Below are 14,050 nucleotides of genomic sequence, written 5' to 3' on the forward strand. Positions count from 1 at the left end.
ATGACAACAATCATTAATCGAGATAATTTGCCTAGTTCGGTGTATGAATACCACTGAGACGAACATGTATTAACATTTTAAATTCGTTGCCTCGGTATTTCATGTTTTTAAACCCGGTATTTATGGATCAAGACCCCTAGCTCCGACCCCACCCCCCCCCCCTTTTTTTTAATTCATTGTCATATAAATCATTTTAAAAAGATTTATTACAATAACGTACAAAAAAATAACATATAAACATTTTGATTATTTATAAATGAAAACACACAACAAAGCCATGAGAAAACCACTAAGGAAAAGTATCCCTAAAACATTTACAAGCAAAAAGCAAAACAATCTATATTAATATTTATATACATAAATCAAGAGTAGATAAATTTATTCAAATCATGTGATGTTAATTCTATATACTGTTCGTTAGATAAGACAATCACATGTATACATGTATCTGATTATCATTTTCTTATTATAACGATTTACTTTGTGTACATCTTAACCTGCTGTTACTTTGACACATGATTCGGTCATAAGATAGATCAATATAATTATTAAATCACATGATAACATTTTCACATAGTATCTTACACAGGTAGGTGAACAAGGACCGTGATATGTTATATATTTTATTTTCAATTGTAAAAATGAACATGAAAATACTAGTTTTGTGTATATGTAGACTTAGACATTCATGTTAACTGTGTTTATTGTAAAACCTGCTTTGTTTACAAGACCGTACACAGTTTATTCACATGATTTGTTATAGACGCCTTCCGCACGGTGTTGTGCTAAATGCAACACAAATAAATTAGTCCAAGCGGAAATTTTATAATTTTTTATTATTATTATTTTTCAGTTCCAGGGCACTCATTTTGCATGTGAAGCACAGAAGATTAATTTAGATAAAAATAATTTACTACGAGCGATGCATCTGCAATTGCACTACTAAGGAATGCACAGTTGTTAGAATATGTCTCCGCATCATTTGCCTGCAATAATACCATTACAAGATGACTATACAATTTGCATGACAAAGAAGTAAAAAGAAAAACATTTATAATGGGTCTTGTCCCCGACGTCATTTGCTATGTTGGGGGAGGGAGTAGGAGTGGTTCTGATCCCCCTCTATGTTGTCTTATTTATAAACGTCTAATTATTGATCATTATTATTTACGTTTTTGTTAATTTAATATTATTTCAACATTTTTTTTTTACATTTCTACATTTCTAACAACAAAGTTATATTAACTTGGGGAAACATTATGTGAAGATCATTCAAACTAAGAGTGATTAGTATTCACGCTGCTTACGCAATTACTCTTATTTAAATGTTTCAATTTTAAATACCATGTGAGTATCATAGGCGGATTTAGGGGGGGGGGCCCAGGGGGCCCGGGCCCCCCCTTTTTGGGAAAAAATTTGGTTGCTTATATAGGAAATCACTGAAGCGTGACTGGAGCGGGCCCCCTCTTAGGTCAGTCAGTGGGCCCCCACTTATGAAAATTTCTGGATCCGCCACTGCATACTATTGAGACCGTCGTGAATTTGAATTTTCAGTTGAAGCTTGCAGGGTAGTTACGGCCGTTCCACAAAAAAAAATTCAATTATAATTCAGTGTTGCCTGTTTTATTAATATGATATTATTTATAAAGGTTACACACATTCTACTATTTGTTAGCGTATTTTATAAGAGGGTGGTAAAGGGTTATTTTCGTGCAACGTGTTTTGCCATTTTTATTTAACGTGCAGCCGTGAAAAAGGTTCGTTATTCACTGTGTTTCGTGAAATCGGTAAAAAGATCAACGTGCAGGAAATTTTTAATTGTTTGTTCATCGTGAAATGGCAATTTTATTTTGCGTTCTTCCGTGCAGATACCGGCCCCTTTTCGCCCCTCATATAATTATATATTTTTTTTTATCTGTGCCTGTTCACATTTTCCTGGTTGACATTGCTTAGGTCAAATATATAAACGACGTGTCTAGAAAAGAATAGTTTGAGCTTGGAATCGTTTCTTTAAATAACAGCTTTTGATGTTTTGATAAAAACCCTTTTTTCAATTTAAATAAAACAATGACTATTGCTCACTTTTTTCCTTTAGCTCACCTGGCCTTATAAAAAGGGTAGTTTCGGCCAGTACTGTCACTCATTTTATGTTCTTCGTCTATTATCGTTCGTTAAATATTTTGAAAAATTCTATAAAATGGAAAGTAAATTGCAACAAACTTGGCTGCAATGATCATTACGGTATATAGTATCGTTTTTGCATTGTATCTTTACCATGCTATAATGCCAAGGTAAGCAACACATGCTACTTGGAATCTATAGTTTGTGTATTGCAACATATTTCTACTTATCTTCGTCTCACGGGTTTTCGTGCTATCAAGAATGCATTGTGACCTCACAATTTCAATTAAAAACATGCATAGTACGAACTCGTATAAAGTACGATACCATATGATCTGTCCACAACCTGTATTTTACAAAATTATGTATATTTCTTTGTAGTTAATTGATGCATCTATTTGATCAATGTAGAAAAAAAATACATTGAAGGGACCAACGATCACCAACTAGCCATCCTTAAAAAAACATTCGATCTTAAATAAAACGTTAATCGAATCTTCATTTTTTTTTAAATTTCAGACAACATGAACATTTTGATTTTTTGCGTAGTAGTATTAGCAGTCGTCAATGCCTTAGATAACGGACTTGGACGAACACCCCCGATGGGATGGTTGTCTTGGGAACGTTTCCGATGTAACACTGACTGCTTAAATGATCCTGACAATTGCATAAGGTACGTGTCTAGATTTGATATTTTCAATGGTGTTATATATGCAAAGTCTATCGAATTAAATGTATTTTGAAGAAAAAAGAAAGTTGTGACATGTTTTCTAGAATTTAAGCCAATGCTGAGCATTTACACGTGTGGAAATATGTCCTAGCTCTTTACATTTTTGTGGGGATATATTGGTTGCCTGTTGCAGGACAGAAATTCTTTCTCTCTTTATATTATCCAATGTTCCTCAAGTTTCTAGTGGCAATCACAACTCCTAGTCCTTCACCCGGACGACCCCTATTACAGGGCCGATCTATTGTTGCAGTATACATTGTGTATAGTATTCACTTGTTCTTGTCTTAAATATGCATGAACTATTTGCAACTGGACTTAAATCAAACAACAATTAATGCGAGTTGCCGCGATCGCAATACCTAATTAGATTTTTCCAAAAATATATGAATGTGTTGCTTCGCCTTTCGTTCTAGGCAGACACAATGCATGTGCAACTGAAACTCAAAATAAAAATAATATACATCCTGGTAAAGTTGTATGTCCTCCAACGGAACGTTATTTTGTAAATTGGCATGTAAAATCAGACTCCGGATACAGTTCAACACACAACAAATTTCAAGGAATGATTGTCTGCCCCTACCATGTTTATATCATTTTTACTTCCTTATAAAATATGCATGACATATTTGCGGCTGGATCTGTGAAAACAAAATGAAAACAAAATAAGTTAATAATTTGTCCTTTTTAGCGAAAAATTGTACATGCAAATGGCCGATCATATGGAACAAGATGGCTACCTTGCTGCTGGCTATGAGTATGTTAACATTGATGATTGTTGGATGGCGATGGAGAGAGGTTCCGACGGGAGGCTGGTGGCAGACCCAAAACGGTTTCCTCATGGCATTAAATTTTTGGCAGATTATGTAAGTAGTATCAATTAAAAAGCCTTAGCCTCGGTCACACCTTACCGGATAGCACGAACGGACGACTAACGGATGAAAATAAAAGTTGTCCGTTGACAAAATTGTTATCCGTTGGGAGTCCGTTGATGTACTGACCAAATAAAACGGACGCGTAAAGAATGTATAACGGACACACACCGGATACATGTATGCAATGTACGAGAAACGGAAACGTACCGGACAGAACGGACACCTAACGGAAGCTTAACGGATAAAACTGATAAACAAGATATACGTTATAATTAAAGACAACATTGATTATACATGTAAATCGCATAAATATTCAAAATGTTTCTGTGTAACTGGTTTTGGTTTTTTCTTCAAAATGCCACCAAAGGGCAGTGTCTGGCCTGAAGCAGAGCTGCTTGATTGTAAAGACGTGCTCTTACTCTAAGATCGATTATGAATAATAAGAATTCACAAACCTTAAGAAATCTGACATATCAATAATTGTTATTTCCTAAGCGAAATTTTCAATTGGCATTTATCCGTTTTGATCCGTTCATCATCCGTTTTATCCGTTATACGTCCGGTAGACATCCGTTTTATCCATTTCAGATCCGTTCATCATCTGTTTTATCCGTTATACGTCCGGTAGACATCCGTTTTATCCATTATACGTCCGGTAGACATCCGTTTCACATTCGTTCAACATCCGTTTTATCCGTTAAACGTCCGGTAGAAGTCCGTTGGTGAATTTATCTGCTAGACCTCCAACGGATGTATAACGGACACGTAACGGATACAAAAGGGAAACGAAACAGACGAGTACCGTACAAAACGGACGCCTACCGGACGTCCAACGGACATTTCATCCGTTGAACGTCCGTTCAAAGTTTTGAACATGCCCAAAATTTTCCACCGGACAGAACGGACGTCGATAGATAAAACGTATTCTAAACGGCCATGCAACGGATATGGACGGATGTCTAACTGCATGATAAGAACAGACGTCTTACGGACATGAACGAATTGAAAAACAGTTATACGTTAGGCGTCCGTTCGAGCTATCCGTTAAGGTGTGACCGAGGCTTATCATTTAAATAAATCCACGAAGCTTACAAATGTTTTAGTCTCATCTTCATAGTTGATTCGGGAATGACCATTTAACTTTAAAGAGGGGTATGTTTATTTTCCTAACACAATTATTCCATCCCCATTATAATAGTTTTACGGTTTGACAAAAAGAACGTGCTCCATATGTGATCTGAAAATCTGTTAAATTGAAGAGTTAACAAACAAAGCAAGTACCAATTGCAAGTTTAAGAGGGCACACATTGCTTTTTAATTCGGGAAAATCATAGTTCTAAAAATAATGGATGTATATATATTCAGGTTCACAGTAAAGGACTAAAGCTTGGTATTTACGAAGACTTTGGAACCCATACTTGTGGAGGCTATCCGGGAAGTAAATTCTATATGGAGCTGGACGCTCAGACATTCGCAGACTGGGGAATTGATAGTCTAAAGTTAGATGGCTGTTATAGTGGCATTGAGGATATGAAAGATGGTTCGTATCAGCTAAGGGAGCTACCATTTGATTTTTAGGGGGAGGGAGGCTAGGAAGAACTTTTAAAAAAGGCAGAACAGGAATTATATGTAAAAGAAAGCCTGGATAAGCAGCTTGGCAAAAAATGCAGGAAGACATTGTATGTAGAAAAAAATACATATTACCGGTACAACTAAAAGAGAAATGGAAGACACCTTTCAATTTGGATCGCAATACAGGGCACCATCCTGTCCCATACCAAAGAAAACAGTTCTCTATTGTCCCACTGGCAATCCGAATTAACAGCACTTCATCGCGAAAATTTAACTTTGAAGAACCTATAAGAACACCGTTTCATTGTGGAAGGACCTGTAATGATTGCCACTGATTTTCAGTATAAACAATAACCAATGATTAATACATATACCGTAACCCTCTGTTTCAGGTTACCCTATTATGGAGTTTTATCTGAATAAGACAGGACGACCAATGTTATATTCTTGTAGCTGGCCAGCCTATGTAGTTTTTAGTGGCACAATTGTAAGTGTTAAAGAAATTATTGTTTTCGAAGATCTTTGGAGGGTTTGTGATAATTAGTGAAAAGAAAAGGCAATTGAGAGAACGTTAATTGAAGAACACAAATGACACAATGCAAATATAAACTTTAGTTGAGTCTTTTTGTACAGATCTAGCCTTGAAGGCATAAACCTTTGCTCAGTGGTTGGAGCACAAAAATCATGCTCGAAACATGAAATCCAGCAATTTGATTGGTTGATTTTCGAGTCTGAGTACAAAAATCATGCTCGAAAGTTTTATGACCATGAAGCCTGGAATGTACTTATCAAACTGCACGACAAGCAAATACAATCACTCTAGTTTTGTATAAAATCAGTGTTACTCTTTTTTTCACATACACTATTTATTATCCTTTGAATGTCCCTTTGATATTTTAGCCTCTCTTAAATGAAATTGTTTTGACTTTAACGTATCACAAGATGTGTATAAAATCATTCCTGTTAATTGATGCTCAGAATAAAGATAACATTTTGTTAAAAATTACATGACTGTAACTGGTATTATTAAAAACTAAATATTTTTTTATCAAATATCTTAAATAGGACATGTTTTAAAACTAATAAGCAGTGAATGAGAATAACAAGTATGTTCAACACTATCACAATATGTTTTCATCTAGAACTTTAATTATTTTTTTTTTAAATTTCATAATTTTTTTAAGCCAAATTACAAATCAATTGCTAACAGTTGTAACATATGGAGAAACTATGCTGACATCGATGATTCCTGGGATAGCGTGAAAGGAATAATAGATTTCTATGGTAACGATAATGGTAGCTTCAGTTCATTTGCTGGTCCAGGACATTTCAATGACCCGGATATGGTAAGTTTAAAGGAATAATAGATGTCTATGGTAACGATAACGATAGCTTTAGTTCATACTCTGGACCAGGGCATTTCAATGAACCCGATATGGTAATGTAAGTTTAAAGGAATAATAGATGTCTATGGTAACGATAATGGTAGCTTTAGTGTCTATGCTGGGCCAGGGCATTTCAATGACCCGGATATGGTAAGTTTAAAGGAATAATAGATTTCTATGGTAACCATAATGGTAGCTTTTAATTAGTTCATATGCTGGTCCAGGGCATTTCAATGACCCGGATATGGTTTTGTTAATCAATCCAATTTTAGCTCATCAAATTTTGTCAATATAACGGAGCTATAAGCAACTGTACTACAAGTGAGAGGTTTAGATACCTATAAAACCAGGTTTAACCCACCAATTTGGTATAGTGTAACTTTTTCAAATTGATATCTATACAAGTAACGGAAGAGACTAGTTTCACTGAGCGGCAACTCCACTGAAACCATACACATTAGGAAATATTTGTGATACGATGTATACATGTAGTACCATTTTTTTAGGAAATATCCAACGTCGGAGACCGTTATCGATCCATGTCTTATACGCTTTCGTGCAGGCTAGGTCGACGTACAAATCTAATGCCCGCGAATTTTAAAAACTCTTTGATTCAACACTTACAAAATTGCACCGCGATTTCGCTGGTATCTTCTAGTAATAATAAAACCAACTAGAACATTTGTAGAAGTAGATATTACCACGAAAATAATGTTTTACAGTAACATAAAATATGTATATAATTAGCAAGACTGTCTGCCTAAAACGATGCATGGGACTTTCCTACCAAACTAACTACTAGTAGATATAAATGCCTTTTCCCTGTCGAAGGTCTCTCATTGTTTCAAGTTGATTGGCTGTGTTGAGAGTGTACTCGGCCCTTGGATATCGTATGTGAAGGATACAAAAAAACATTCCATGTTTGAAGAGTGGATAAAACGTAAACATTCTTATATTTGATGATCGGTTTCAATCAATAGACGACTTTGTTATTCAGATAATTGTTGGCGACTTCGGACTAAGCTATGAACAACAGAAATCACAGATGGCGCTGTGGGCAGTAATGGCGTCTCCACTGATGATGTCAAACGATCTGAGACAAATTGATCCTCAATCTAAAGCATTACTACTAAATAAAAATGTCCTTAAGATAAACCAGGATCCTATGGGAATACAAGGAAAAAGAATAATGAAGGTTAGTATATCACAATAGACTCATAGATACGTGGCTTTAGATTAACTAGGATCCTATGGGAATACAAGGCAAAAGGATAACGAAAATAAGAATAACACAACAAACTTATAAATAAGTTGTTTAATATTTTGTATATACGCCAGACGTGCGTTTGGTCTACAAACGACTCACCAGTGACGCTCGAATCAGAAAAGTTAATAAAGCAAAATAATTAACGTAGTGAAATAGCAGGCCAATTTATAAACGAAGTTGGAGAGCAGACCAAATAATGTACGAAATTGAAGAGTATTAAGGACGGAACATTTCGAAAGATTTTCCAAGTACAGATAAGTCATATTGAAAATTTGCAACTAGTTCAAAGTGTCAAAGTTTTCAATTATTTAATACGTCCTTTAAACAGGAAAGAACATGATTTAAAAAAACAATGTCACAACCTGATTAAAAAGATTTACTCAATTGTTTGATTGCTGTCCTTTATCTATCTTCTCCTGCATCTCATTCATATCATACTATGCTTGGTTTGTGTTGAAATGCTATTTGTATATCCTTATAGACAAAAGATATGCAAGTATGGACACGACAAGTTATGCCCAAGGGATCTTTGGCTTTTAGCATTCTGAATACTGGAGAAGGAGGCGCAGGAGCTAAAGTAAGTAAACCTAGCCAAAGATAGACTACTTAAAAAAGGGTCCGTGGAAAATCAGTTTAAGCAACCAGTCCTATATTTTTTTAACTTTTCAAACAATATGATATAATATTATCGAATTTTTCTGTTTTTAACGCCACTTTGCACTGCTTTTGGCCTAAGTATTTCTTGGCGGCCAGTTTTAATTGTTGGAGGAAGTCCGGAGAAAACTGCCGACCTTCAATAGGAAAACTGACAATTCTAGTCAATTAAGATTGTAGTCTAGTGCACTCGCACGAGCGGGATTCGAACTCACAACCTCACTCAGTTCTCAAAGGATAATATATAATGAGGTCTATAATGTAGAGCAGGTTCTGGTTACCCTTTTACAGCACTGTCACATGAGATCAACCCGAGATTTTGGTGGCGCTGTGTTCCTCAGTCTTTCGTTTTCTATGTTGTGTTTGTATACTGTTGTTTGTCTTTGATAGTGTTCTTCTTTTCCACATGACATTATAAGTTTGTCTGGTTTTTGGCCAATGAGTTTGAACGTCCTTTTAATACATTTTGCCCCTCTTCCATAAATGTTAACATGTGTGTAATGTAAGAAAAATCCAACGAAAGACGAACGAAATAATATGTCTAACAAAAGTGAATAATTGGAGGACAATAGTTATCAAAGGTACCAGGATTATAATTTGATACGCCAGACGTGCGTTTCATCTACAAAAGACTCACCAGTGACGCTCATATCAAAATATTTATAAAGCCAAACAAGTACAAAGTACAAAACACTTCAAATAAGATGCCAGCCGCAATAAATAGTTGTCAAATTTTTAAAATTCTAGTCAAATGTTGAAAATTTTAATCCCAATTCATTCAGACAACTGTATATTGTATTCCAGCTAGATGCTCCACAATTTAAGGTTAAAGGAGAAAAGGTTAAGTTAAATTGAAAACAACAGAATTTTTGTGAACTTTCTATTTCTATTGTTTCTGCATATATGTAATATATAAATACAGCATCTTTATAGCAAAGGTATCTAAATGTTAATATGAAGTTGTAGCACTAACTTTACATAATAGGAGCTGGAGGGTTGAAATTTGATGCTTAATAGTATTCAAAATGCAGAGATAAATGAATGGTATAACATGAAAAAGAAGAATCAAAAATAAGATATAACTGGAAGAACTCTTTTACAAGAAAAACTGAATGTACACGTTTGTTCTTTCAATCACATATGCAAACTATAATGTGGCTTTGTATTTCCTTTCAGGTAAAGATGTTATGTTCAGATCTCGGACTAACGAGCCCTGGTGGATATAGCATAACAGAGGTTTTTACAGGAACTGTTGTAGGATCATTTAAACCCAACCAATATCTAAACGTCACAGTGGTGCCATCTGGTGTATTCTTTGGATCAGCTACTCCACTTTGAGAGCAAAGAGGAGAAATAGAATGGAAGCCATTTGCATAAATGAGGGAAAATATTTTGAATGTCATGTACACTTCTGTTTGAAAGTTGAAAGACATTCTGTACGTGTGAATTGAGAAATGTAATATAAATCTTTTGTCATGTTGTGCGGTTCTGTGTATGTGTGTGTGATTTCTGTTATTGAACTTATTGCATTTGAAGTCCAACTTCCTAATATGAAAGCGAGGTCAATTGTATATTTATACATACTAAGTTTTATTTACCTTTTTTGCATAATTTTGTTTTGAATTATGATTTTTTATTAAAAATTATTTTCAAGAACTATAACTGTTTTATATTTGTATCATTGATTCTAATATGACGTTCTTCTTTGGCTTTAGAAATAAAGCCATGTTGTAATACCAATAAAACATGGGCTGCACGGGTTTGATGTCACAATTGAAATTGCAACGTTAGGTGAATTTTGAACAAAGCTGGAGATTAAAATAGACATTTTTGTTGGTGTTGCTCGATTGGAAATAAAATGAAAACATTATAAAAGTAAGTTTAAATGTGTCTGGTCTTTATTTATTGTTAAACTATTTCTATAACGCTTTTGTTTCTTAAAATCAAAATGGCGACATTTCCAGCGTGTGTTTATAGGTGGCACTGGCTACGGTTACATGGAAATGTAACAATAATTAAGATATTATTGTTACATTGGAGACTAATTGCCGGAATGCAAAGTTGGGTAAGGAACCGATTAATTACGAATGTAACAATAATTATTGAGGCTACGGTTACATTGCGTTATTGTTACATGAAAAACAGCAATGTTCAATGGGAATAGTAACATGTACTAAATAATAAAAGTTGAAGACATTATTTTTTATTTGCAGCAAATACAAGTATAAGATACAATTTTTTGATTTTTTTATAGTACGTCCTACGTGGATCCTGAAATCGGACTCGGACATCTCTTAAACTGAGTTTTACTATGCGTAGTGTTGTGCGTTTGTTTTTTCTACATTGGCTAGAGGTATAGGGGAGGGTTGAGATCTCATGAACATGTTTAACCCCGCCGCAATTTTGCGCCTGTCTCAAGCCAGGAGCCTTTGCATGGCCTTTGTTAGTCTTGTATGATTTTTTAATGTTAGTTTCTTGTGTATAATTCGGAGTTTAGTATGACGTCCATTATCACTGAACTATAGTATACATATTTGTTTAGGGGCCAGCTGAAGGACGCCTCCGGGTGTGGGAGTTTCTCGCTACATTGAAGACCCATTGGTGACCTTCGGCTGTTGTCTGCTCTATGTTCGTGTTGTTGTCGCTTTGACACATTCCCCATTTCCATTCTCAATTTTATACATGTATACAGACGGAAGTTCACAGTGTTAGTTCACAGTTAGCAAACTTTGCTTTTGATGTATCAATTTTTGGTAAGTGCGTTTGAATAGCTGTATGACATTTGTGTCTTGATATTGTTTCAGTTTCGTTTCAAACGCATCCCATGCAAGTTTTGAATTTTTCACCCAAACAAAATTGGTGATAGGAATCTCTTCATCCATTGTTCAAAGTATAATGACAGTAATACGAGTAGGTGTGCAGTTACATACTTAAAAGTGAACAGTTTTCTCAGTCCGAGTTTTCAACAACAAACCATTGAACTATATTTTTCACCTTTGGCACTACTAATTTGGAGTAGTAAAAACTGTATCTTTAAGAACATCAAAACCATTCATACCTAAAACAATTTAAACACCATTTGTTTTGTTATAACGCATATTATTTAGTAGACATGAATGGATTAAGCAACACAACTATATAGAAGATTTAAGTTTAATAAATCTGGCGTACATTGCTGTTTTTCATGTAACAATAACGCAATGTAACCGTAGCCTCAATAATTATTGTTACATTCGTAATTAATCGGTTCCTTACCCAACTTTGCATTCCGGCAATTAGTCTCCAATGTAACAATAATATTTTAATTATTGTTACATTTCCATGTAACCGTAGCCAGTGCCTTTATAGGTCCGCTTCAACGTACAAAAGTTCAAAATATTCCTATTATCATGCAATGCTCTAGTTCATTTTAACCTGTGTATTAAGATATTGATACAATGCCTAACCATGTGAAATGAGCATAGAACACGGTATTATGGGATCATATCTTAAATATGAATATATAAGCAAGGAAACAGGAGCTTTCATTGTGCAAGTCTGATTGATATAAAAAAAACATTGCTTTTTAATAAATAACTCGCCATGGTCATTTAGATCAGTAGGTTGAACTTGGAATGATACATAATCATTGTAACAATATTTTTGATTCTCTGCTAAATCTGACTTTAGTGTAATTTTTTTTTTTTTTTGTTTTGCCCCCACTGCGGCATATGATAGGTTGTACCCCTTTTTGTTCGAATTTAAATACTTCGTTTAGATTTTTGCCCGTTTTCTTGAAAAATATAATAGATAGAGAAAATCTTTAAACTGAAAAAATGCCCACTGTCCAGCAAGACGAGATCTACAAAATCAGGTAGGCTCCTTATAATAGTTTTTCCTTTTAATGACGGTTTTACCATTTGTTTGCTGTTTTGGCAATATACTAAATAGGATAGTGTGAAACTGTAAACAGTAGTGACTGTCCGCAATGAACATATACCTAGATGAGCGACATAGGCTCTTTTCACATAAGCAACACGATGGGTGTCACATGCATGTGGAGCAGGATCTGCTTACCCTTCCGGAGCACCTGAGATCGCCCCTAGTTTTTGGTGGGGTTCGTGTTGTTTATTCTTTATTTTTCTGTGTTGTGTCATGTGTACTATTGTTTGTCTGTTTGTCTTTTTCATTTTTAGCCATGGCGTTGTCAGTTTATTTTAGATTTCTGAGTTTGACTGTCCCTTTTGTATCTTTCGTCCCTCTTTTAGTACATCTAGTTTTATTGAACAGCTGTATACTTCTGTTGTCTTTATTTAGGACTATATGAATGTAATTTGTTCCCAGCATTAGTGATAATAGTCATTAATCGATTAAGCAAAAACAAATTGAGTCACAAATGAAAACCAAAGAAAAACAACAACTATAAAATCCGGCTTAATATCATAAAGATTAATTACGCCAACCACACGAACAAAAAAAAACAAAACAACGATCGTTTGAACTTAAGGTTTTGAGAATTTAGTTTCATAGTTTCATAGTTTATTAAAGAAAACTCAGCCGCAGAAGACTGCGTAACAGGAGCATATTATACACAATATAAACAAGAAGTAATTGTAAAAGGATGCTGTTACGAAGTCTCCCAAACAAAGCTCCCATAAGTCGCCATTTATATGGTCCCATGTTCTTTTGATTTGATTTTTTGTCCAATACAAGAATATATATGGCTTACGGGTGGGGATCTCCACCATTTACAAGTATTCAAACAGGAGGGGTGGTGGTAACCCCCAGAGACTTTACCTACATTTCATTTGATTTGTTTTATTGTCCCATACAAGAATATATGTGGTTTAGGGGTGGGGATGTTGACCGTTTACAAGTTTTCAAACAAGAGGGGGTGGGTGACCCCCTCGGGACTTCCCTTTTATTTCATTTCATTTGTTTTATTGTCCCCTACAAGAAAAATATGGTTTAGGGGTGGGGATCTGGACCATTTACAAGATAATAGCACATTCTCAAATTGAACGGGGTGGGGGCAACCCCCAGGAACTTCCCTTTAATTTCATTTGATTAGCTTTATTGTCCCATAGAAGTATATATATGGTTTAGGGGTGGGGATGTTGACCGTTTACAAAGTTTTCAAACAAGAGGGGGTGGGGTGACTCCCTCGGGACTTCCTTTTTATTTCATTTCATTTGTTTTATTGTCCCCTACAAGAATATATATGGTTTAGGGGTGGGGATCTGGACCGTTTACAAAATAATAGTACATTCTCAAATTGAACGGGGTGGGGGTGACCCCCAGGAACTTCCATTTAATTTCATTTGATTAGTTTTATTGTCCCATACAAGAATATATATGGTTTAGGGGTGGGGATGTTGACCGTTTACAAGTTTTCAAACAAGAGGGGGTGGGGTGAGCCCCTAGGGACATCACTTTTATTTCATTTCATTTGTTTTATTGTCCCCTACAA

The 14,050-nt window shown here is 35.1% G+C and overlaps 1 protein-coding gene across 2 annotated transcripts; it reads left to right on the forward strand.

The window, feature by feature from the left end:
• The first annotated feature begins 469 nt into the window (after positions 1-469).
• On the forward strand, positions 470-10,263 carry LOC143042686 (alpha-N-acetylgalactosaminidase-like). 2 transcript variants are annotated; one of them, XM_076215122.1, is made up of 9 exons: positions 470-589; positions 2,641-2,794; positions 3,540-3,714; positions 5,089-5,263; positions 5,688-5,782; positions 6,480-6,641; positions 7,678-7,875; positions 8,429-8,524; positions 9,778-10,263. In XM_076215122.1, the coding sequence occupies exons 2-9, from the start codon at positions 2,646-2,648 to the stop codon at positions 9,937-9,939; spliced, it is 1,212 nt and encodes a 403-aa protein (XP_076071237.1). In that variant the 5' UTR covers positions 470-589; positions 2,641-2,645; the 3' UTR covers positions 9,940-10,263. The 2 variants fall into 2 exon arrangements, with proteins under 2 accessions (XP_076071237.1, XP_076071238.1); XM_076215123.1 differs by lacking the exon at positions 470-589 and adding an exon at positions 895-1,035.
• Positions 10,264-14,050: the final 3,787 nt, after the last annotated feature.

This window comes from Mytilus galloprovincialis, chromosome 8, assembly GCF_965363235.1.
Source record: "Mytilus galloprovincialis chromosome 8, xbMytGall1.hap1.1, whole genome shotgun sequence".
In the NCBI taxonomy this organism is placed as follows: domain Eukaryota; kingdom Metazoa; phylum Mollusca; class Bivalvia; order Mytilida; family Mytilidae; genus Mytilus; species Mytilus galloprovincialis.